This window comes from Macaca thibetana, chromosome 3, assembly GCF_024542745.1.
Source record: "Macaca thibetana thibetana isolate TM-01 chromosome 3, ASM2454274v1, whole genome shotgun sequence".
NCBI classification, from domain to species: Eukaryota; Metazoa; Chordata; class Mammalia; order Primates; family Cercopithecidae; genus Macaca; species Macaca thibetana.
In genome coordinates this window covers 64899248-64926681 of record NC_065580.1, presented here as the reverse complement: position 1 = coordinate 64926681, position 27434 = coordinate 64899248, and the positions used below count along the sequence as shown (strand labels likewise).

The window sequence follows — 27434 nt, the reverse complement described above, 5'->3', positions numbered from 1 at the left end:
TGAGTCCACGAGTTCGAGACCAGCTAAACCCGGTTCAAGACCATTATTTTTAACATAGTGAAACCCTGTATCTACAAAAATACAAAAAATTAGCTGGACGTGGTGGCACGTGCCTGTAGTCCCAGCTACTCGGGAGGCTGAGGTGGGAAGATCCCTTGAGCCTAGGAGGTCAAGGCTGTAGTGCAGTGAGCTGAGATCAGGCCTGTCACAAAACAAAACAAAACAAAACAGAAAGCCCTGTATTTAATTAAGTTATCATATTTTATTAAAATAACTGTGTTCCCAAAACAGAAGGAATCCAGTGAGAAGAATGGTATTTTTGTAATATCTGCCATAATAGAAGACAGCTGTTTTATCGTATTTCTTATCAAAATTTTGCTACATGTCATTTTGGTTGGAGTGTATGAAGAAAACTGAAGCTCATAGAGCTATGTAATTGAAAAAAGAAGAATGGTTTTAGTAACGTTTTCAGATAACTCTAAATATTCCTTTTTACCACTACACTAAAATCTGACAAGTGGTGGGTAATATCTTAAAAGATGATTCTAATGTGAAATATGAAGCCTTATCAATGAACACTTTATATTCTGTTACATTAAATTCATCAGTCTATCTTGCAATTTAATTGTACAGTTTAGCTAAAAGCATGATTTTGCAATATTATGAGTTGATAATTTGGAAAATATTTGTTCATTGGAGTACGCAGATTTTCCAGGTTTTGACATGTCATAATGCATATCAAACAATAAGTTTTGTTACTATTGCCACTGCTTTCATTAGACAAATCTTTTAGAATTGAGAAACTTTCAAGTTATGGTGGTGAATACAAGTTACATAAAATTTTAATTTTCACTCCATGATCCAATTTTGTTATTGGCAACAGATACTGTCAAATCTTTTTCTTGATATGACAGGCTTATGTTGTTCATTTTCAAGAAGTTATTTGGCAAGTACTGAAGTACAAATAACCATACTTTGTCAGTTACTATTTCAACTAAAATGATGGGTTTCATGAATAACTGATTGACTCAGCTAAAAATTCAAATATCATACAAGTTATTTTCCTTGAAATAACCATGGTAGTTTATGTAGCACAAGTGTTTTATACATACTCACCATGTAACTACAGAAAATACAAAAAAAAAAAGATTATATATTTTTGTAAGGGAGGAGATTGTAAATAATTAGTATTTTTTACTCTGTTCATGTCCTTTTTAAGTGTGAACTGGACTTTTTATTTTATGTTTTATTTTTAACTGCATGTACATAGTAATAACAGTTTCAGTTACTGGTATATACTGTTGCCATTGCCTTGATTATTCGAAGATGTCGATGATTTTACCCACTATTGTTTTTGCAAATATAAATACAGTAGAAAAGGTTATTAACTCTTTAGTATTAATATGAAACTAATTTTAACTTTTGGACTCCTTGAAATAAGTGTCTCAGAGTTCTCTGGGAGTTCTCTACAGGATATTTTTCTAGAACTGAATTAGATTTATAGTAGATAGAAATCTGCCAGTTTACAGCTTAACCCATTCAAAAGGTTTTTATGTATACATAATTTTCTTTAAAAATTATCTTTTTTTAAAAAATTTTCATTATTATTTTTTGTTTTTATAACATATTTCATATTCTGTGTTCCATAATTCTAACATCTGAATTATTTGTGAGTCTTTATTCTGTGTTTTCTCATGTGCCTGTTCTTGTTCATTGTGCCTTTTTCTTTATGCAGGTGCTATTTCCATTTTATTAAGAGCTCCTGTTCATACGAATATTTATATGTGGAGATTCTTTAAGGTCTGTGTTCGTGGCGCCCTCCATTAGAGAGGATCTGCATTAGCTTCTGCTGAGTAACTGACAACCATTATAAACCCTGGTCAACCTTAATTCTTTAATATAAATGTTCTCTATCGGAGCATTTTGAGGATGAAGGTGTTATTTTGGTACTATGAGATCAGGACACAAATTTTCATGGTTACAAATACTCAAAGGAGATTATTTTTTTCTCCCCATTCAGAGCCAGATTTCAGAAAGACAATTGCATGTTCTTTCTCTCTTTGCAAGCGATTTTTTCTATGGTTCAACCTTCCATGGAGAACATAGTCTTTTTGGAGTCCAGGCTTTACGCCAATGTCTTGCTTCAGACTCACGTGCGGGGCTTGTACTCTAACCCCAACCCTAACCCTAATGCAACCCTAAATCTAATACTAACCCTAACCCATCTATTCCTGTTACTTAGGAAGCTCTTAAGCTAAAAGTCAAAGTTAGAAGCTGCTCTTAGGGTAGGAGCTAGTTCATCTCACTGAATCCATGCTTTTGTTTGGTTCATAGATACTAATTGTTTACCTTCTTCCCAGTTCAACAACACATAGAAAGTCATATTTTCTAAATTGCATCTAATATCTTTAGTTGTTTACAGTGGAGTTTTGTTCAGGATATTCCAATATATTCTCCATTCACTCTTTAATTCATTTTCATCTGGATTTTGCATCTAGTACTCCACATTTTAGAAAAACAGTTTTAAAATCTGACATGCATTTTTCTGGCTCTATTTTATTCATCTTCTTGGTAAAAATTTATACACTTGCACCTCCCTTCTTGTTAAATGTTTCCTACCTTTTGAATGCTGGTTTACTTCTTACTGAAATTACTGGTCCTTCTCAGACTTCTTTACTGGCTCTTTCTCCACCTAACTGTGTGAACCCACGGCTTCTACCCAGAATATCTCTTCTTTAAATACACATATGTGTATGTGTGCATATATAATATATGCTATATAATGAATATTATACATATTTACTTATACAAAATTTTAGAATTTCATATAGAATATATATATTTCCAAGACTTAAAACTCTACATTTTTGGCCGGGCGCGGTGGCTCAAGCCTGTAATCCCAGCACTTTGGGAGGCCGAGACGGGCGGATCACGAGGTCAGGAGATCGAAACCCCGTCTCTACTAAAAAATACAAAAAACTAGCCGGGCGCGGTGGCGGGCGCCTGTGGTCCCAACTACTCGGGAGGCTGAGGCAGGAGAATGGCGTGAACCCGGGAGGCGGAGCTTGCAGTGAGCTGAGATCCGGCCACTGCACTCCAGCCTGGGCGGCAGAGCGAGACTCCGTCTCAAAAAAAAAAAAACCTCTACATTTTTAACTAGTCACCTCTTCTTTCTTTGCTGCAATTCACGTATCTGATTGTTTATCTGATGCAAATACCCACATATTTCCCAGATAATTCAAATTTAATATGGCCTTCAAACTTGATTTATTCTGACTGGGCATGGTGGCTCATGCCTGTAATCCCAGAACTTTGGGAGGCTGAGGTGGGTGGATCTCAAGGTCAGGAGTTGGAGATCAGCCTGACCAACGTGGTGAAACCCCGTCTCTACTAAAAATGCAAAAAAATAGCCAGGCGTGGTGGCAGGGGCCTCTAATCCCAACTATTCAGGAGACTGAGGCTGAAGAATCTCTTGAACCAGGGAGGCAGATGTTGTAGTAAGCCAAGATCGTGCCACCGAACTGCAGCCTGGGTGACAGAACAAGACTCTGTCTCAAAATACTACTACTACTACTACTACTACTACTACTACTACTACTACTAATAGATTTATTCTATTCAAGTTTAAACAACATTTATTTCGTAGCATCTTCTATACATAATATTATACATGTAATTTTTAAAACATATTAATGAAAGAAATATGTATATACCTACAATCTAACAAAATTACTAGAATATTACCAACATAATTTTATCTCTACTTTTGTAATTCTCTTCATCCTTACCTTCCAATGCCTATCTAAAATATTTTTAATAACCATTTCCTTGTGTTTATATAGTTTCAAAAAATATGTATTTTTAAACAATATATATTTTGTTTATTTGGTGCAAATAGTATTATAATTTGTGTCTGTACATGTATGAGTTTTTTTAAATTTAAAACTTACTTATAACGTTTTTTACTTTGTTGGTGTAATACTCGCTCATTTGTTCACTAACGTATATTACACTGTGTGAATACACCATAATTTATTTGTATACTACCTTGACAATGGATTATCTGGGTTGTTTCTAACATTTTTGCTATTGTAAACAATACTGTAAGATATCCTAGGCTCAGCCATGATTATATTTTGTGCTTGGTAATTGAATGAATCTCCTGAGAATTTGCCAGTGTCTGGTGCTGTCCAGTAGTTTCTTTTTTTTCTTTAAATGTGTAAGTGTTTCTATAGAACATATATACCTATAATTGAAAGGAGATTGTAGGGAATATATGTCTTCTAGTTTATAAGATAATACTAAGTTAGTGTTCATATGGGCTTTTCTAAATTTACATTCCAAAAATTCGTGTGAGTTCTGGTTAATTCACATGCTTGCAAACACTTGGTATGATCAAAAACCTCTATTTTTACCAACCTGGGGGATGTAAGAAAGTATCTTGAAAAACAAATCAAAAAAGGAATTCCGTTTACAATAGGTGCAAATAAAATTAAATGCCTAGGAATTAACTAACCAAAGAAGTGAAAGATCTCTACAATGAACACTAAAATACACCAAGGAAAGAAACTGAAAAGGACACAAAAAATGAAAAGATACTCTGTGTTCATGGATTGGAAGAGACAATATTGATTAAAATATCAATTTTATCCAAACCAATCTTCAGATTCAATGAAATCTCCATCAAAATATCAACAACATTCTTCACAGAAATAGAAAAAATTCTTAAAGATTATATGGAACCATAAAAGACACAGAATAGACAAAGCTATCCTGAGCAAAAAGAACAAAACTGCAGGAATCACATTACAATACTTCACATTACACTACAAAAATAATAACCAAAATGGCATGGCACTGGAATTAAAACAGACATACAGACCAAAGAAACAGAACAGGAAATCCAGAAACAAATCCACACATGTATAGTTAACACATTTTCAACACAGGTGCCAAGAACATACATTGGGATAAAGAGCATCTTTGGTAAATGGTGCTGGGAAAACTGTATATCCATATGCAGAAAAATGAAACTAGATACCAATCTCTCATCATACACAAAAATCAAATCAAACTGGATTACTTAAGTCTAAGACCTCAAAGTATGAAATGTCTACAAGAAAACATTGAGGGAAAGTCTTCAGGACATTGGTCTGGGCAAAAATTTCTTGAGTAATGTCCCATAAGCACAGACAACCAAAGAAAAAATGAACAAATGGGGTCACATCATTAAAAAACTTCCACACACCAAGGGAAAGTCAAGAAAGTGAGGAGACAATCCCAGAAATAGGAGAAAATGTTTGCCAACTACCCATCTGAGAAGGGATTAATAACCAGAATATATAAGGAGTTCAAAAAATAGAATGATCTGATTTAAAAATGGGTAAAAGAGTAAAAGACTTGAATAGACTCTTTTCAAAAGAAGACATACAAAAGGGAAAAAAAAAACATATGAAAAGGTGTTCAACATCATTGATTATCAAAGAAATGCAAATCAAAACTGCAATGAGCTATCTTCTAACCCCGTTTAAGATGGCTTATATCCAAAAGACAGATGATAACAAATGCTGGTGAGGATGTAGAAAACAGGGAACCCTCATACAACCACTATAAATCATTATATCAAATAGATATCTGCACTCCTATGTTTGTTGCAATACTGTTCACAATAGCCAAGATTTGGATGTAACCTAAGTGTCCATTAACAGATGAATGGATAAGGAAAATGTGCTACTTATACACAATGGAGTACTATTCAGCCATTAAAAAAGAATGAGATCATGTCATTTGCAATAACATAGATAGAACTGGGGGTCATTATGTTAAGTGAAATAATTCAGTCACAGAGAGACAAATGATGCATGTTCTCATGCATTCGTTGGTTCCAAACATCAAAACAGTTGAACTTAATGGAGACAGAGAGTAGAAGGGTGTTAACGAAGGCTAGGAAGGGTAGTGGAAAGGCAGGGGGAAAGTGAGGGATGGTTAATGGGTACAAAAAATTAGTTAGAAAGAATACATAAGACCTATTATTTGCTGGCAAAACAGGATGACTATAATCAATAATAATTTAATTGTACATCTTAAAATAACAAAAAGATTATAGCTGGATTATCTGTACCACAAAGGATAAATGCTTGAGGTGATGGATTCCCCATTTTCTATAATGTGATTACTATGCATTGAATGTCTGTTTCAAAGTATCTCACGTGCCCCATAAATATATATATACCTACTGTGTACCCACAAAAATTAAGATTAAAAAGAGAAAATACCTACTGAAGTCTTCATTTTTATTTCTTTAATTATTAATATAGGGGAATGGTTTGTAATTTTTATTCATCTGAAAAGAAATCTGTGTTTTCCTGGTCAACAGAGTAAAAGGTAAAAAAATGCATGTTTTTTTTTTGTTGTTGTTGTTGTTTTTATTTATTTGATGCTGTTTGTCTTTGTAAAATAAATAAATTACAATGAGTATTTTATATATTCTGGGAATTGATTAATTGACATGATATGTTTTGTAAGTAATTTCTTTTTTTTATGAGTTATAAACAATTGATTATAGTTCATTTTGTTTTCCATACAGCATGTTTTCATTTCCTTTCCAATTTAAAAGAGTATATTTAATATTCCATCTGAACACAATGTGATAACCATAAAGCCTTTTTGTGAGAAAGATAAGAGGAAGTTAATCTATAATAAAGATCAACAGGGAAGAGGGAAGGGGTCTTCCCTAGTGCCCTTTAGTAATATATAACATTTTAGAAAACAACGTAGGTGAGGAAAGCTAATGTATAATCAGAGCAAGAAAGGGTACAGCTGCCTGTCACGTGACTCAGGCCCCAAAACCTCACAATTCTTTTTTTTTTTTTTTTAATTTTTTTTTTATTATACTTTAAGTTCTAGAGTACATGTGCACAACATGAAGGTTTGTTGCATACGTATACATGTGCCATGTTGGTGTGCTGCACCCATTAACTCAGCATTTACATTAGGTATATCTCCTAATGCTCTCCCTCTCCCCTCCCCGCTCCCCACAATAAGCAGGGGGGTGTGTGATGTTCTCCTTACAGAGTCCAAGTGATCTCATTGTTCAGTTCCCACCTATGAGTGAGACTATGAGGTGTTTGGTTTTCTGTTCTTGTGATATTTTGCTGAGAATGATGGTTTCCAGCTGCATCCATGTCCTTACAAAGGACATGAACTCATCTTTTTTTATGGCTGCACAGTATTTCATGGTGTATATGTGCCACATTTTCTTAATCCAGTCTGTCACTGATTGACATTTGGGTTGATTCCAAGTCTTTGCTACTGTGAATAGTGCCGCTCTAAACATACGTCTGCAAGTGTCATTATAGCATCATGACTTATAATCCTTTGGGTATAAACCCAGTAATGGGATGGCTGGGTCAAATTATATTTCTAGTTCTAGATCCTTGAGGAATCGCCACACTGTTTTCCACAATGGTTGAACTAGTTTACAGTCCCACCAACAGTGTAAAAGTGTTCCTATTTCTCCACATCCTCTCCAGCACCGGTTGTTTCCTAACTTTTTAATGATTGCCATTCTAACTGGTGTGAGATGGTATCTCATTGTGGTTTTGATTTGCATTTCTCTGATGGCAAGTGATGATGGGCATTTTTTCATGTGTCTGTTGGCTGTATAAATGTATTCTTTGAGAAGTGTGTGTTCATAACCTTTGCCCACTTTTTGAATTTTTTTTTTTCTTGTAAATTTGTTTGAGTTCTTTGTAGGTTCTGGATATTAGCTCTTTGTCAGATGAGTAGATTGCAAACATTTTCTCCCATTCTGTAGGTTGCCTGTTCACTCTGATGGTAGTTTCTTTTGCTATGCAGAAGCTCTTTAGTTTAATTAGATCCCATTTGTCAATTTTGGCTTTTGTTGCCATTGCTTTTGGTGTTTTAGACATGAAGTCCTTGCCCATGCCTATGTCCTGAATGGTATTACCTAGGTTTTCTTCTAGGGTTTTTATGGTTTTAGGTCTAACATTTAAGTCCCTAATCCATCTTGAATTAATTTCGCGTAAGGAGTAAGGAAAGGATCCAGTTTCAGCTTTCTACTTATGGCTAGTCAATTTTCCCAGTACCATTTATTAAATAGGGAATCCTTTCCCCATTTCTTGTTTTTGTCAGGTTTGTCAAAGATAAAATGGCTGTAGATGTGTGGTATTATTTCTGAGGGCTCTGTTCTGTTCCATTGGTCTATATCTCTGTTTTGATACCAGTATCATGCTGTTTTGGTTACTGTAACCTTGTAGTATAGTTTGAAGTCAGGTAGCGTTATGCCTCCAGCTTTGTTCTTTTGGCTTAGGATTGTCTTGGCAATGCGAGCTCTTTTTTGGTTCCATATGAAATTTAAAGCAGTTCTTTTTTCCAATTCTGTGAAGAAAGTCATTGGTAACTTAATGGGGATGGCACTGAATCTATAAATTACCTTGGGCAGTATGGCATTTTCACAATATTGATTCTTCCTATCCATGAGCATGGTATGTTCTTCCATTTGTTTATGTCCTCTTTTATTTCACTGAGCAGTGGTTTGTAGTTCTCCTTGAAGAGGTCCTACACATCCCTTGTAAGTTGGATTCCTAGGCATTTTATTCTCTTTGAAGCAATTGTGAATGGGAGTTCATTCATGATTTGGCTCTATGTTTGTCAGCTATTGGTGTATAAGAATGCTTGTGATTTTTGCACACTGATTTTGTATGCTGAGACCTTGCTGAAGTTGCTTATCAGCTTAAGGAGATTTTGGGCTGAGACGATGGGGTTTTCTAAATATACAATCATGTCAACTGCAAACAGGGACAATTTGACTTCTTCTTTTCCTAATTGAATACCCTTTATTTCTTTCTCTTGCCGATTGCCATAGCCAGAACTTCCAACACTATGTTGAATAGGAGTGGTGAGAGAAGGCATCCCTGTCTTGTGCCAGTTTTCAAAGGGAATGCTTCCAGTTTTTGCCCATTCAGTATGATATTGGCTATGGGTTTGTCATAAATAGCTCTTATTATTTTGAGATATGTTCCATCAGTACCAAATTTATTGAGAGTTTTTAGCATGAAGCGCGTTGAATTTTGTTGAAGGTCTTTTCTGCATCTATTGAGATAATCATGTGGTTTTTGTCTTTGGTTCTGTTTATGTGTTGGATTACATTTATTTGATTTGTGTATGTTGAACCAGCCTTGCATCCCAGGGATGAAGCCCACTTGATCATGGTGGATAAGCTTTTTGATGTGCTGCTGGATTTGGTTTGCCAGTATTTGATTGAGGATTTTTGCATCCATGTTCATCCAGGATATTGGTCTAAAATTCTTTTTTTGTTGTATCTCTGTCAGACTTTCGTATCAGGATGATGTTGGCCTTGTAAAATTAGTTAGGGAGGATTCCCTCTTTTTCTATTGATTGGAATAGTTTCAGAAAGAATGGTACCAATTCCTCCTTGTATCTCTGGTAGAATGTGGCTGTGAATCCGTCTGGTCCTGGACTTTTTTTGGTTGGTAGGTTATTAATTATTGCTTCAATTTCAGAGCCTGATATTGGTCTATTCAGGGATTCAACTTCTTCCTGGTTTAGAGTGTATGTGTTCAGGAATTTATCCATTTCTTCTAGGTTTTCTAGTTTATTCGGTAGAGGTGTTTATAGTATTCTCTGATGGTAGTTTGCATTTCTGTGGGGTCAGTGATGATACCCACTTTATCATTTTTTATTAAATGTATTTGATTCTTCTCTCTGTTCTTTATTAGTCTTGCTAGTGGTCTATCAATTTTGTTGATCTTTTCAAAACACCAGCTCCTAGATTCATTGATTTTTTGAAGGAATTTTGTGTCTCTGTCTCCTTCAGTTCTGCTCTGATCTTAGTTATTTCTTGCCTTCCTGCTTTCTCTTGTGGGCATTTAGTGCTACAAATTTCCCTCTACACACTGCTTTAAATGTGTCCCAGAGATTCTGGTATGTTGTATCTTTGTTCTCATTGGTTTCAAAGAACATCTTTATTTCTGCCTTCATTTCGTTATGTACCCAGTAGTCATTCAGGAGCAGGTTTTTCAGTTTCCATGTAGTTGAGAGGTTTTGATTGAGTTTCTTAGTCCTGAGTTCTAGTTTGATTGCACTGTGGTCTGAGAGACAGTTTGCTATAATTTCTGTTCTTTTACATTTGCTGAGGAGTGCTTTCCTTCCAACTATGTGGTTAATTTTGGAATAAGCATGATGTGGTGCTGAGAAGATGTGTATTCTGTTGATTTGGGGTGGAGAGTTCTGTAGATGTCTATTAGGTCCACGTGGTGCAGAGTTGAGTTCAATTCCTAAATATCCTTGTTAACTTTCTGTCTCATTTATCTGTCTAATATTGACATTGGGGTGTTAAAGTCTCCCATTATTATTGTGTGGGAGTCTAAGTTTCTTTGTAAGTCTCTAAGGACTTGCTTTATGAATCTGGGTGCTCCTGTATTGGGTGCATATATACTTAGGATAGTTAGCTCTTTTTGTTGAATTGATCCCTTTACCAGTATGTATGGCCTTCTTTTTCTCTTTTGATCTTTGTTGGTTTAAAGTCTGTTTTATCAGAGACTAGGATTGCAACCCCTGCCTTTCTTTGTTTTCCATTTGCTTGGTAGATCTTCCTCCATCCCTTTATTTTGAGCCTATGTGTGTCTCTGCATGTGAGATAGGTCTCCTGAATACAGCAAATTGATGGGTCTTGACTCTACCCAATTTGCCAGTCTGTGTCTTTTAATTGGACCATTTAGTCCATTTACATTTAAGGTTAATATTGTTATGTGTGAACTTGATCCTGTCATTATGATATTAGCGGGTTATTTTGCTCATTAGTTGATGCAGTTTCTTCCTAGCTTCGATGGTCTTTACAGTTTGTCATGTTTTTGCAATGGCTGGTACCTGTTCTTCCTTTCCATGTTTAGTGCTTCCTTCATGATCTCTTGTAGGGCAGGCCTGGTGGTGACAAAATCTCTAAGCAGTTGCTTGTCTGTAAAGGATTTTATTTCTCCTTCACTTATGAATGTTAGTTTGGCTGGATATGAAAATCTGGGTTTAAAATTCTTTTCTTTAAAAACGTTGAATATTGGCCCCCATTCTCTTCTGGCTTGTAGAGTTTCTGCTGAGAGATCTGCTGTTAGTCTGATGGGCTTCCCTTTGTGTGTAACCCAACCATTCTCTCTGGCTGCCCTTAACATTTTTTCCTTCATTTCAACTTTGGTGAATCTGACAATTATGTGTCTTGGAGTTGCTCTTCTCAAGGAGTATCTTTGTGGTATTCTCTGTATTTCCTGAATTTGAATGTTGGCCTGCCTTGCTAGTTTTGGGAAGTTCTCCTGGATAATAATCTGAAGAGTTTTTTCCAACTTGGTTCCATTCTCCCCGTCACTTTCAGGCATACCAACCAAGCATAGATTTGGTCTTTTCAGATAATCCCATATTTCTTGGAGGGTTTTTTTCATTTCTTTTTACTCTTTTTTCTCTAAACTTCTCTTCTCGCTTCATTTCATTCATTTGATCTTCAGTCACTGATACTCTTTCTTCCAGTTGATCGAGTCAGTTACTGAAGCTTGTGCATTTGTCACATAGTTCTCTTGTCATGGTTTTCATCTCTGTCAGTTCGTTTATAGACTTCTCTGCATTGGTTATTCTAGTTATCCATTCTTCCACTCTTTTTTTCAAGGTTTTTACTTTCTTTGCACTGGGTACGTAGTTCCTCCTTTAGCTCTGAGAAGTTTGATTGACTTAAGCCTTCTTCTCTTAACTCATCAAAGTCATTCTCTCTCCAGCTTTGTTCTGTTCCTGGCGATGGGCTTTGTTCCTTTGGAGGGGGAGATGAGCTCTGATTTTTTGAATATCCAGCTTTTTTGTACTGCTTTTTCCCCATCTTTGTGGTTTTATCTGCCTTTGGTCTTTGATGATGGTGACATATGGGTTTTGGTGTGTGTGTCCTTTCCATTTGTTAGTTTCCTTCTAACAGTCAGGACCCTCAGCTGCAGGTCTGTTGGAGTTTGCTTGAGGTCCACTCCAAACACCGTTTGCCTGAGTATCAGCAGCGGAGGCTGCACAAGATAGAATATTGCTGAACAGCAAGTGTTGCTGTCTGATTCTTGCTCTGAAAGCTTCTCAAGAGATGCACCCAGCTGTGTGAGGTGTGAGGTGTCAGTCTGCACCTAGTGGGGGTTGTCTCCCAATTAGGCTACTTATGTGTCAGGGACCCACTTGAGCAGCCATCTGTCCGTTCTCAGATCTCAACCTCCATGCTGGGAGAACCACTGCTCTCTTCAGAGCTGTCAGACAGAGACATTTACTTCTGCAGAGATTTCTGCTGCTTTTTGTTTAGCTATGCCATGCCCCCAGAGGTGAAATCTACAGAGGCAAGCAGGCCTCCTTGAGCTGTGGTGGGCTCCACCCAGTTCGAGCTTCCTGGCAGCTTTGTTTACCTACTTAAGCCTCAGCAATGGTGGGCACCCCTCCTCCAGCCTCACTGCCACCTTGCAGTTAGATCTCAGACTGCTGTGCTAGCAATGAGGAAGGCTCTGTGGGCGTGGGACCCTCTGGGCCAGTTGTGGGATATAATCCCCTGATGTGCAGTTTGCTAAGACCCTTGGCACAGTATTAGGGTGGGAGTTACCTGATTTTCCAGGTGTTGTGTGTCTCAGTTTCCCTTGGCTTGGAAAAGGAATTCCCTTCCCCCTTACACTTCCCAGGTGAGGTGATGCCTCATCCTGCTTCAGCTCTCGCTGGTTGGCCTGCACCCACTGACCAGCACCAACTGTGTGACACGGCCCAGTGAGATGAACCCGGTACCTCAGTTGAAAATGCAGAAATCACTCATCTTCTGTGTCGCTCATGCTGGGAGCTGGAGGCTGGAGCTGTTCCTATTCATCTATTTTGGGTGTGCCCTCTTTTGTAGGTAATTTCTAATGTGCCTTTTCACTTACATCTTTTAGGTCTTTGTTGTTATTTATGTGTATGTATGTGTGTATATATGTATATAAACATATTCATCCATATTGGTAAATATGTTAGTAATTGTACATTCTGTTAGATTGTTTTAATTGATTTATTTTTAAATTTGTTTCCCCCATTAGAACTAAACTCATGGAATCATGCACAATGCTTATTTGTCCAAAACAGTATCCCCAGTTCATGACAGAGTGTTTGAAACAATCAATAAGTACCTGTTGATTGAATGGAATGACAGTCCTACCGTCTGTAGAGACCTATTATTGGCTTAGCAGTCAGTCAATAAAATTTTTGTTTGTGTGTAGAATGCCAAACCAGGTGTGTAAGAAAAATAAAATACATATACAATACATGACTCTCTATGTCATAGGCCACAAATTCTTTTAAAAAAATTTTATTTTACAATTGGGTCCATAATCCCTTTATGTAGTGTACTTGGAACAGGCTGTTGTAAGTGTTATTTTTAATACCTACAGCTGTTTTTAAACCTTTTCAACATTTGTTTTGTTGTGTGGTATTTTTTCATGTAAACTAATTTTAATATAGCTTGTATCTCCAGGAAGTTATTTGAAACACCTGAATTTAACTGCACATTAGTCAAATAGGCCATATGTTCTGATGGCCAAAACATATACATTGAACATTTTCAAAAACACTATTAGTAAAGACAAAACGTTAAATTTACTGCTTTTATTTATAATAATTAAGATGTGGAAATGTATCAGTACAGTGAAACAAAAAAGTAATTTTGAACTTTTAAACATGAGAAAGCATCTTTCTTTACTGGATTTTTAAAAAGAACATATCAATATCTTTATACATAGCTCAATAGAGTTTTATATGAATAACTAGAAAGACCTGGGAATAATGCCAACACTATGAGGTAGAAAGTCAAAGAGCATAGAACAGATGGAGAATTTTCATTTACAGAACTTTTCATTTGCCTGGGCATAGGAGACCAAGGCTCAACAAATGTTGCCCAAAGCAGCAAAAATGGTGTATCTGACATTCTACCCACCCGAATTATCTATGCACTAGAACTCAATTATGGATTATCACAAGTCATAATGATAACTACCAAACTTAATTTTACAGACATATTTTAAGAATATTCAAAAAGTTAGACAAGTGAATTTATTTTATCATTACATATGCACTGAATTTACAGTAATTTTATTAATCACAATGCTGCATTTTGCCAGATGAACATTCCAAAATCTTAGAATATGAATACACCATACATTAAATTTAAGTTAATATCCATAATTGTATGTTGGTATCTTTTCACAGATCTCCACTTAGAGTTTTGGTAAACTTACATATTTAAGAGAAGACTAGTTTATCTACTTGAATATAGCTTTAGTTTATTTGATTTAAAAAAGTTATTTAAAAGAGGAAAGAAAAAAGAGGATAAATATACTTAAAACAGAACAACTGAAAACACTTATTTTTCAGTAAACATAGCATTTGTTATAAGTTTTTCCTAATTTTTAAGGGATGATGGCAAAATTTATCACTAGAGCTAAAACAGCCTCAGAGCAACAGTGCTGATGACACATATATATACACACCAAATGGTATATATATATATGATATATTCCTAATCCATTAAAATTATGTATAGTATAAAATAATATGCATAACATATAAAGATGCACATATGTGTTTATATATACATGTTTATATATGAAACTATAAATATAATATATATTTATATATGGGTATATAAATTCAGAAATACGTGTGTGTGTGTGTGTGTGTATATATATATTTCTTCCTCTACTTCTCTTATTTTTTTTCCTTTCTCTAACTGGTTTCTTTGTTTCCTTTTCCTCTATTTTTTGTCCCTCACTTTCTTGCCCTTTTTCTTTCTCTTTGCCTCTGCAAAATAGAAAGGAACAAAATAATAATTCTGAAATAAAATGCTAAGATTGTAATTCCTTCAGTAGCCTGTTCTGTGAAGTTACAGTCACAAGTATTTTCCCTAAACTAGCACTTTCTAGGACAATTGATAATAAACCAGGCAACCATCAAGTCTCTTTCAGGCTTAGACCTACCAAACAGTAGGGACTTTGAATCCATGCTTTTTTTTTTTTTTTCTTTTTTTAATCAAAACTCCTTGCTCCTTACTACTGCATTTTGATTGACACTAATAGAACAATAAAGATTTTTGAGATATTCTGGAGTATAATTGGCAGTTTTGGGAAATCAGTTGCATGTGGCAGAAAGAACGAGAGTAGCTAAAGAAAATGCCTGGAATAATCAAAGGAAAAATTCCTGGAATAGTCAGAGGAAATTCTAATACATGAATATATTGATGGAGGTTTAGTCAGGAAACAGAAATCACATTGGGTATTCTAACTGATGGAATTTAATATTGGTAGTGAGTTACACTGGTTTTAGAGGCTGGAAGAATTACAGGATATTCTAGGAATATAATTGAAGGAAGCGTTACTACCCCTAGATTTGAGGGAAATAAATGGAAGAAGTTTCTGCTATCAGAACCTAGAAGCTCAGAGAAGGGGTTCTGTGGTCCGGGGCTCATATCCCTGAGTGAGAATGCTGGCTGCCACTGGTTTTGTGGGTGCAAGAGAAGCAGGATGCTGGAACCAGCTGCTGCTAGGATGATGCTAACAAGAACGGCAGATTGTTAAGAAATCGTGTGTTGCCACTCACAGATAGAACGAGGAAACCAGCCCATTAGTAAAGGAGGAATACAATTTGCAGATTTTTCACAGAGGCTCTTTGAAAAAAAAAAAAAAAAAAAAAAGGTCAGCCTTTTTTACAGAAAAAGGTACATAACTATCACAATTCTATAGAGACTAGAGGCATTGTTCCTGATGGGGTAGATGATACATTTAGAACTGAGGCAGTTCAATTTAAGACATTTGCAATGCCTGCAGATAGAATGCAGGCAGTCGATATTTGTATATGTTTCTAGCATAGAGGAAATACTTTTATTGAAGATCCAGATTTCACTTATTCATTCATTTAATAGCCCACTGATACATAGCTAATAGTAGACCCAAAGACTGGTTAAAAGTATGTAGATAAATTAAGAAATTGAGGGGGAAAAAGTGAAGGGTATAAATCCTGTGATATCCATTTGTGAAGGCAATCTAAAGAAGCTCAAGATACTTAGAGCTTACCAGATGTTTGACTGTGTCTGCTTACCCTCTTTCTAACTCAATTTCCTTTTTTGTAAAATTAGGATAATAATATTTGCTTCATAGTCCTTTTATGAGGATTAAGAGAATCAAGTGTAGATACTTGGAATAATGCCAATCACATTATAAGTGTCCCAATCAGTATTAGTTTTTATTGTAGTTGTAGCAATGCCTTTAAAAAAGAATTGGAATGAAGATATTTACATTGAATCTCTACAACACAGATTATTTTGGTTGCTTTTTCCTCCATGTATGACTGCTCAGGTTGCGCACCACACAACTCCACAAATGTCATTTGCATCATGGTACATTGCAATGAGGCAGCGGAGGTAATTCACCACTCGATAAAGTATAAAGCTTATTTTCTGCTTAAATGAATACTAAATGTTATTCAAGATTCCTGGAATTATGCCAGTTACTATCTGATTTATAGTGAGAAAATCAATGGTAGGACCAACAATAAAGGGGAATGAGATCAAAAGCATTCACATATATAACCTTTGAAGTTAATTTAGAGAGTTTCAATAAAATGCAGTAAGGCATGATTAGAGTGTTAATTCAGCTTTTGCAATAAAGTGTCTCCTTGTTATGTGGCCACACGAATAAAAAATGCTTTTTAAAAAATGTATAATACAAGGTTATGTAGTTACTGACAACTCAGTAAGTAAACAGTATCCAAGTTGGAAAAACCCATAGTTCAAAAATGCAAGGTGGGATTAGTGGGTTGATAGTGAGTTTTTAATACACTGGGTAAGAATTTAGATATTTTATAATTCAGTCTATTTTATACTCTACCATCTTACAAAATAAATAGCTAGATATATTTTTATAGCAAAATTTATGTTTTAACATATTTTCATAATTAAAAGTTATACTTCTATTACTAAATTATTGCGACTTTTATAGCTTATATAGAGAGACATGTAAAAAATCTAAAAGGAAATAACCATCATTGATATATTTTGCACAAAAGATAATTCTGAAAGCTTCTACTTATTAACTTGTTCATTTATGGAGTATAATCCATTCAAAAATATCTTTTTTAGATTTTCTTGTTTCAAATTCATCTTTAGTCATTTAATATAAATTTATTTTATTCCAGCTTATTTGAGGTGGGGTATATTTGAATTTTTAGTATGATTCAACTTGTCTAGAAATGTATGAATATGTATGATATGAGATGCAGGAGACATAGGGTATGGTTGCAAGATATGTCACAACTAATTTTACCTGTGAATAGTTCACTTTTATTCTAATGGAGTATAAAAAATAAGGGCAAATTTGGAATCATATGATTAAAAATAATGGCTACATTCTTGTCATTATTTGTCTTAAATGAGATAATTTTATAAACACCCTAGTTAAACAGTAAGAAATCAAAATGACAGAGTATGCAATCTTCAAAAAGAGGGCAGCAAGGTCAATGTGCAACCCCTCTTTTTTTTCCTCCTCTGAAGAGTGAGCCAGCAATGTCACTTCTTGAGGCCTCATCCTCGGTGAAGAAATTCTTTTAAAAATGCATTAAAACTTGAAACTGTTCAATTGTAATATAAATGTCTTGATAAATTTCTGTTATGCAGAGTCTAGAGATAAGGCTAATTTGCCATCTAGTATAACTGGGAGCACAGACAAGTGTTTTTAACATTGTTTTACTTCACTTACCACATTATATATCTACATAAAATATCTAATACCAAGTAAGTATTCAGCATTATATGCTATTTTTATTCTACCTTTATTCAATGTACATTAAACTTTGAATGCTATATTTTACAAACACTGGATATGGTTTTCAACTGGAAGACTTCTATATATATTTCTGAGTATATGTTTCACAAATTACCATTAAATTCTTTTTTTAACTTTCCTGATGCTTATCTCATTTCCCTATCATAATTTTATATAGAGATTAAATGATCAATAAATTAACTTGTTGATAAATCTTGTAAAATGAAGAACAAAGATAATGAGGGGAAGGTCTGTATTTACAGCAATCTCAAAGAATGTAATTATAATATAAAATATTAGATATATGTTCCTATTTGTCTACTTTAGATGCCCAGAAAATTACTGTCTAGCTTGCATTACAGGTCAAATATGCAGAATAATAGATTTAGAGCCAAATGAATGTGAAAAGGAGGATTAGAGAAGACTATATTTTGAAATGATTTTTCCTTTAATGTAATATGAAAATTGCACACAATATATGTTATACAAATTTTTCTTTACAAACATCAATCTCAATATACTACATCATTTTTTTTGCAATTAGAAAAAATTGTGACTTGTTTCTTTCCATATTTTTATAGTTAAAGCAGCATTATTGTATTTCATCAAAAGCAGTTCCAATGTCCTTTGAGAATAGAGTCTATAAATGCAAGAAACAAAGCTAAATACAATTACTCATAATTGATATTGGAAGGAAAAAAGGAAAGGCTGGCTTTGATTCAACTTGACTCACATGATGAGATTAAACAATAACACATTTGAAGGTATAAATGAAACTTGGTGAAATTCTTATTACTAGAATGTCAACTTGATTGGTATAATCGTTATCTATGTATAAATACAGAGTTTCAGAGAGCTACAAGACTTGGCTTAGTGATCTGAAAATCCAAATTAGAGTGCCTAGACTGCCTGGAGCCACAGGTTTAAATCCTGTCAACCAAACCCTTTCCTTTTTCTGAAGCAGATAAACTAGATCCAAAAAGCCAGCTCTTTGTGTGAAATGGGGATCTTTCAGTGACACCTTCAAATCATAGCCTGGCTATATTTTAGATATTTAAGATTATTTTGTCTGTTTGTGCAATAGTACAACTTTGTATTTGCAACAATTCTGGGACTCAGCACAAAACACCAGGTGGGCCTATAACCACCTGATCTCAAAAGGGTATTTAAAATTCTTAAATATTTTTATTTGTTTCATTGACACTGGAATTTTTTAGAGATAAAGATAAAAGGAATAATTTTGTACAAACTCCAGGAAGATGACCTTTGATAATAAGATATTTATAAACTACTTTGATCATCCAGTTAACAGTTGAAAGGGAAAAATAAGGCATCAATTGGGAATATACAGTGGAACTCCTAGGTCAGAAAGCAAATGAGATTCAATGAAATACCAAAGCTATGGTACTCAGGGGAGCTTTAATCACTCAGACATCTGTTAGGCAGCTAATGCAACCAGGCACGCACACCTCATTAAAGGTAGTCCTCAGTTATTCAGATGACAACATAATGGTCCTGAATAGTAAGAAGAATTTAACCAGTGGGCTAAAACGTCTTGATTTACTTTTTTCAAAAATAAAAAAATCTGAGGGTGAAAACAAATAACAAAATTTGCCTTTCTTCAGAAGACAAGCAAGAATATTGTTCAAGTAGAATAGCATACTTTATTTCAAGAAGGTAGTGTTCAATAACTTTATTAAAAAGGTAAGTTAAGTTATGAAGATGAATAATAAAGAATGACAAGAACAAGGTTAGACAATCTATACACTTCCCATGTGACCTGATGAAAAGAAACTAAAAATTCCCTTGACGAGTTACAAATAAAAATGACAAAATAGATAAGTAGATAAATAAGATTCTTTTCTGGTCAAAAAAGATGTATTATAAATCATTTTTTTCTATATAATCTTAATGATTTTTCTTAGCTAAAATAATTAGCAGTGTTTTCTTTAAAAAAAGTTATGAATTAAGGAAGGTATTTTAAACAAGTCCCAGAGGATTTAGAAGCTTCTAAATTGTGTCTTATGTACTGAGTTTACTGAAATCATTGATAAACCATGAAGTTAATACACCTGCTTTGGAATAACTTACATCCCAATTAACCGTCATCGCAATGAACAAAATCCGCTGAAAATATTACCTTTTTGTGGACAATGTGTCATATTTAATTCATAATCATAAACAATGTTTTCACAGCTCTCTTGATGACAGCCCTTACAGAATTCTTTGACTAAGTACAAGACACTTTCAGGAAGCAAAATTTTTCTCTCTAATCCTCTCTCAGCTATAGATGAGAACAGAACAGAAAGACAAGGGCACAATTCAGGAGAATATCTGCAAGAAAGGAGCAAGAAAACCTTTTATTCAGGCCTCATATACCCACTTTATGCCAAAATATTCGAGAAATAACATGTTTATTTTAGAAACCAAGGACTGTTTATGATAGACAGATATTCCTTTTCTCTCCAGGAAAACATTTAAAATACATAGCAGCAACAGCTGCTGTCTCTGAATTCCAAAAGGTAGCTAGGAATTCAGGCTATAATTACATATAATGGACATTAATTTGCCTGTCTAGATTTTTCAGTTTGCAATACCTTAGGAATTTGCAGGTGTCACAACTTTGCTATATTCAGCCACTGAAAGCTGTACTAACTGTCAAGACTACTGACTTCTCATATAAAATAGTTCCAATAGGCCCCTGAGGTATATCACTAAATAGCTGGCAAGTGCTTACGAGGTAGCCACCAGATTGTTAAGACAATGAAGAATGTCACAGCAATTGCAAAGGCAATTCTCTAAACTATAGATTCCAACAGCAGTGCTCAAATGAATTCTAGTTTTTAATAAAGACATTGGGAAGTCATCTGTTCGACCCTTAATGTCCTAAAAAAATAATTTGGTTACTATTTGGAGAGCTGTCTGGCATTTAGTCTTTTACACAATTTACTACCCCATTAAATTGTAAGAACTCAAGGGCAAGGAGTAAGTTTTATACTGTGTTGACTATATTTATGAACCAAATATTAAAATACACAGATCTCATATGGGAACAAAATATTTTAATTTGACATGTCTTGGAAATTTGAGAATGTACGGTGATTGGGATTACACGTTTTTTAATTCCTCATGACTCCTAGAACCCTGTCCGTCCTCCATATAAATATTAGTTTAAAAATGTTATTGAATGAATGACTGAAGTCATCAAGATGATAATTAAAGCTGTAATTCATTTAATATAAATTATAGTGTTTTTCCAAGGTCAGGATTATGATCCATGTGCACAATTTAGAAGTTTTTTGTTGTTGTTGTTGTTGTTGTTTTCTGGATTTCTGAATGTTAAATCAGGACCTGCTGGCATAAAATAGTTTATTCAACATTTTTGTGTCATTCTATGAAAATGAATTAAACTAAAAAAATAAAGATACAAATCTACATTTAACATAAGTTTCAACAGGTGCATAATCCTGGAAGAAAATATTAAATTGTTCCAATCTCATTGAAATATCATAACAAAGAGCAAAATTATAAAATAGTATATTATCCTATAAGGATAGCTTAGATTAAAATCTACAATATGTTTGGGCAAAAGTATATGGATTTTTCGATTTTACATGAAATAAGCTATAGTTATCTTTATTTAATATTTAGTTATATAGAATTGGAAAAAATAGTCATTGCTTGTTGAACAGTTTCTACTTTAACTTCTTTCTTGATTCTTATATTAATTGGGAGATACAGAATAGCTTTTAAATCTGTTACATCTACACAATGCTCAAATGATTAATTTGAGTCATTTTTATTAATTAATCTTTTTCAGTAGTAAAAAATAAATGGGTAGATCAATTAACCAGTCAGTGCAGCTGGAACATTCCAAGAGCCATACGATAACATCGTGTAAATTTTCTGCACTCATAGAGTTACCTAAATTATAAGTAGATGTTTCAGTGAATTTCTACTACAATAATTCTTTTCTTTTAACATAAGAAAACCTCTATGTTCTGTTTTTTCGTTAAATGATCATTTATTTTTAAAAGCATTTTATCTTCCAAGTATTTTAGGTATTGATTCTCAAAATAATTTACTGGAATAAATTTTGTAAACTTATATCCATTATTTGTTAATGTTCCATATTGGAAAATAAAATTAGCAAATTAAAAAATAATTGTTTAAGCACCTGTATTTGCATGTATGTATTTGTGAGTCCTGTGGAAAGAAAAAAAAAATCTACTCTTTAACCAAGGCTTCAGTTTTTATTTAATGGAAGTAATTGGTAGTTCTTAATTGTCATTACTTAACATCTGACTAGTAAAAAACTGTTCAGTGTAACAATGAAGTTGATGTTCTTTTTCTTCTGCAAGATAAATACGCTGTAATTTTATGTTCATTTGTAGAAATATAAAGCTTTTAAAAGTGCAGCTTTTGCTTTCATAGCTTAACAATTTTCCCGTTTTACCTTTGAATATTTACTTGTACTCTAAATCGTTGTTACAATGCCTGTCACCCGCCCCCCGGCCGCCCCCCTCCCCCCCCCTCCACTTCACTCTGCTGGTTAAAAAGCTATTATTTTGCAGCTTCCTTCTGTACTTTGCTGTGTGAGGCTGAGTCTGGGACTCTGAGAAACACATTTTTCAATTACCAACTGGCTCCATGTTAGGTTTTACTAGAGGGAGATGGGAAATCTGGGAGAGAAAAGGGACTTTACTCCTCTTGTTTGCTTCCCGATCCCATCAGCATTGCTTCAGCAATAGTTCTTTACCCTGGTTCTGGTTCTTTAGTTTCACACTCCCAGAACCAGCCTCATTGAGTCCCCTTGGAAATACCAGCAACAACTGGCTGGCTCCCTGGCCACAGAGGTCTGTCTCAATTGCACAGGGGCTCTCATCTGAGCTCCTGAGGCACAAGCACCAGCTGAGCAGCGTTCTCCTCTCAAGCATCCGGGCCCCAGCACCACAGACAGGGCCTCTCCTTCAAGCTCTAGTCTCGGTCCAAGTTCCACCATTTCCCTTTGTTTTCCCAGCCCTTGTAGTGGTAACTGTTTTCTTCATTTGCTATTTCTGTGATACCATTTGCCTTTTTAGTTGTCTAATACCTGCAAATAATTTTTATATTTAAATTTTTCTCTATTAAGTTATCTAGTGTGTGTTTTCCTGGCCAGATTCTCACTGACATCCTCACTACTCATCATCACCCATCATTTAGTGATCTTTCTTAAGCATAAGATCTTTCTTAAGCATGCTTTCTTTCATAAGCATGATCTTTCTTTACATAAGGCAAAGTAAAAGGTGAAATCTAATGTTAAGTATACCTCAATAGCTTTATGAATGTCACTTTTGAAAGTCGTTTTATTAAATGTCTGTGTTGATGTGTTATTTCAGTTTGACTACATCATACTTAATTGTGAATCAAGCAATTACAAAAATATAGAGCTGGAATACATGTTAAACATCGTCTGGCCCGGTGCTAATATGGAAAAGCATCTGGAAGTCATAGTGTTCTTTGGGGATTTTCATAGCCATAACAACAGACCATGAAATATTGACATATTTAATTATCTCGTATGAACTGGAAACACTTTTACCAGCAGAAATATGACTCTATTATAACTCTGCAAAATGAATTATATCCTAAGGTACAAAAAAGGCAAGATGGTGGTATAGGATGATTTACCACTTCCAATTACTTGCATTAATACTACTTACAAACTGATTCATATGTGCTGCAGTTTGCTGGTGTTTATTAACTGGTAAGTAGTAACAAAAGTCTAAGAACCATGACTGAGAAAAAAATCCTATATCCAGGATGTCAAGAACCCATTCCAGACTTAAACCATTCCCACAGTTAGTTTCCCCCCTTTTCTTTATCCTTTTGACCTGTTGAAGGTATCTTTAAGATCGCATATATTTACATACCTGTTAAAATCCCACAAACTTTGAGTTCTTCAAGGGTAGAAGTGGAATTTTTTTCTCTCAGTATCTCTAGTGCCTAGAACATAACATTGAAAAACAGAAAAATATTAGCAATATTATCTGAATGAAAATATTTTCTGGATGTTAGGCCCCTTCAGAGTAAGTCATTCACATTTTATTTTTACTCACGAGCCATTATCAGCATGTGTCGTCATGCCTAAGATAGATTCAAGCAAAATGTCTGTTTTCCCTTTTTGTTACAATAGAAGCAATATTAACCATGGGGAAAAGCCTGTCTGTCTTAAGGCTTCTATCTTTTCCTCAAATATAGACCGTTGATGCTGTCAGGTTTATTTGCCTTCTCCACAATGAGATATAGAAGATCGAGGATTGTCTTTGATATGGTTACTTTCAAAACCATGAACCCAGGAACACTGTCAGTTTAAGCATTTTATTTGTTGCTATAGAATAAAAGCAAATTCACTTTACTCAGTTAAAGGAGTATCAGGATTCAGATATCAGAAAGAAGAGAAACAAGAATCACTAAGGCTATTTGCTTACAAGGCAAATGTGACTAACCATTCAACAGTGACTGGCAGTCAGCAACGGAAGGAGCTTTCCTTCTCTCTCCTAATTCATGGATGGTTAGATCCTTGCTTCTTTGAGGAGAAGTTCAGAGACATAGGTCCTTCCAACCTGGGAGCTGATGAACAGGGAAATGTTTTACTTGCCCTACCCAACTATGAGGCTCTGATGTGCTTGTTTAGTGATGAAATTCATTTTCTTTAAGCCAACTTCTCTTCGCTTCTCTGTCTGGACTAAGCATATATCTTAAGTTTCAAATGCTGACATTCTTTGTGACTTAAAATACATATTCAACAACTCATTATTATCCAGGGTACCAAAACATATTCCTATTATCATGAACTTTTATTACTAAAAATAGCCTCTTCTTGAGTAAACATTAATGTATTAATATTAACATTGCTCATTTACTTTTCTAAACTACATATATATATATTTATTATTATTATACTTTAAGTTCTAGGGTACATGTGCATAACGTGCAGGTTTGTTACATATGTATACTTGTGCCATGTTGCTGTGCTGCACCCATCAACTCGTCAGCACCCATCAACTCGTCATTTACATCAGGTATAACTCCCAGTGCAATCCCTCCCACCCCCCATGATAGGACCCGGTGTGTGATGTTCCCCTTCCCGAGTCCAAGTGATCTCATTGTTCAGTTCCCATCTATGAGTGAGAACATGCGGTGTTTGGTTTTCTGTTCTTGTGATAGTTTGCTGAGAATGATGGTTTCCAGCTGCATCCATGTCCCTACAAAGGACACAAACTCATCCTTTTTGATGGCTGCATAGTATTCCATGGTGTATATGTGCCACATTTTCTTAATCCAATCTGTCACTGATGGACATTTGGGTTGATTCCAAGTCTTTGCTATTGTGAATAGTGCCGCAATAAACATACATGTGCATGTGTCTTTATAGCAGCATGATTTATAATCCTTTGGGTATATATCCAGTAATGGGATGGCTGGGTCATATGGTACATCTAGTTCTAGATCCTTGAGGAATCGCCATACTTAAACTACCAATATATTTATAATACCTTTTAAACAGCACATTGAATCATTTAGTAAAGTTGATACTGGATATGAGTTTGGTGTCTAGATATTAGTAGAGTAAGCCATCATGTTTAAAAGAGAGAAGCCAGCCAGATTTCTGAGTCTGAGGTAATATCTGAACTTCATATTTTTATAATGACATCAGCAGATATTGAAACATGAAAAGCATATCCATATGAAGTAATTTTGCTGTGAACTCCTATAAGTAGAAATTATATCTTATTCTCAGTGTTATTCTACCTCTTTCATAAGCCCCAAGCATAGTGACTTATAAACAGCAGTCCTCCATCAATAATAATACTTTAGTTTAAATAAGGTAAGGCATATTGCCATAATCTGAATGGGAGAAAAAAAAAATCTCACCTAAAATCAGATGAAAGAAAGATTGAGTATTTTCATTTAGGATGAGTATATGTGTGTTTATGGTGGTGGAGAGCAATAATTTGAAAACCATGCTAAAATCATGCTTACTTCAACAAAATTAAATTTTTGTGCTTGCCAAACATAAGAAGGACTGAAGAATAAATTATGGGTTTTTAATTTCCTTTTGTGGGGGGAATTTAAAGAGCCAGGCAATAGTATGCAAGGAAAACTGTCTCAAATCTCATTTAGCAACTCTGTGATCAATTCTGGTCATCTCTGATTGCAGTACAACACGAATGGAAATGCTCCTCACAGGCTTGTCAAGGCTATTGTGGGTACACGTTTGCCACGTAGGATGCCTTGTCATATAACAAGTTGTTCATCTTAGATGATACATATGCTAAATTAAATCAAGATGTTTCTTACCAGCAAGCACAAAACACCACTTGACGGATTTCCAAATTCAGGTGCTTATAAAAACAAATCTGAGAAGCAACATTAATTTAAAACCCTACTGAGTTACATGCAGCAATTGCAAATTATAGAAATACTGTAAGCTTTATAGCCTTACAAAATGGAAAGTGATCGGGTCTTTGGGCGTGGGTTCTTAAGAGGAATTTCCAAATAGTACTACACTGGAAAATAGAATCCATGTGCTCCTGTTTACCTGAATACGTTCCAAACAAAATCTCAATGTTTATATAAAAAATTCAAAATACAGTGATTTAATGTCTAGCCAACACAAATAACATCTGTGGTAAGACTGCCTGTTTATATTCAACTTACACAAAATCATTAAAAATCAAATAGTGAATTAATCTCATAATTTCATAATATGCCAATATGTGAGAAAATTTTGATTGTTATTAAAAGACCTAGAAGTTATTGTGCTTAGAATCCAAAATTTAATTCCGAAAATGGCAAAAAGGTAAAAATGGCCTGAGCATTTTTTTAATTGAAAATAGAATGGAGATATTGAATATAAAGAAACTTGTGAATTAAAAAGTAGAAGAAGATGTAGTTTCTAAATCTGAGTCTTGCATTAAGTCAATTTAGTCCTAATGCAAAAATGAATGAAACAAAGGTTTTTTTTTTTTTTTTTCCTTTGTAAAAGGTATGTTATTATATGGAGATAAAAGAAATATATAAGTAGTAAATAAATAATGTTGGCAAATAAAAAGCAAGTTGTTGTGATAGTGCAAAATGAGGTGATAGAATCGGGAACTGTGTTAGAAAGGGCCATAGAAAAAGTCCTGTTAAGCATACATTTCTGTTAAGAAGTGAAAGCTGGAGCTGAAAGAACTTAACCAGAGCTATAATTTGCAGGGGAATATTTCCAATAACTATTTCACTATTTAACTAGTTCAACCAGGAATCATCTCGTGGAATTTCCTGCAAAGTACTTAAGTGTGAAATATCATAAAATCTGCCATTAATTTTCTAATTAATTAGAATTAATTCTAATTTTAAAATTAAAATTTCTAATTTTCAGCTAACTAAAATATACATGGAAATAGAGTAAGAGAACACTGAAGTTTAGAAAGTGACTTTATAAATTGTTAACTATTGATGATTGTAGTTGAAAGGTATGTTCATGAGTGTTGTACTATTTTTTAAATTTTTCCATCAATTTGATTTTTTTCC

General features: G+C 34.5%; 1 protein-coding gene across 1 annotated transcript in view; it reads left to right on the top strand.

Moving 5' to 3' along the window:
- LOC126950834 (basic proline-rich protein-like) overlaps positions 1 to 24571 on the top strand; it is a 47408-nt gene extending 22837 nt beyond the window's left edge. Inside the window, exon 3 of the mRNA XM_050784815.1 lies at positions 24250 to 24571. Within this exon, the coding sequence (XP_050640772.1) occupies positions 24250 to 24571 (322 nt within the window). The remainder of the gene's footprint in view (positions 1 to 24249) is intronic.
- Positions 24572 to 27434: the final 2863 nt, after the last annotated feature.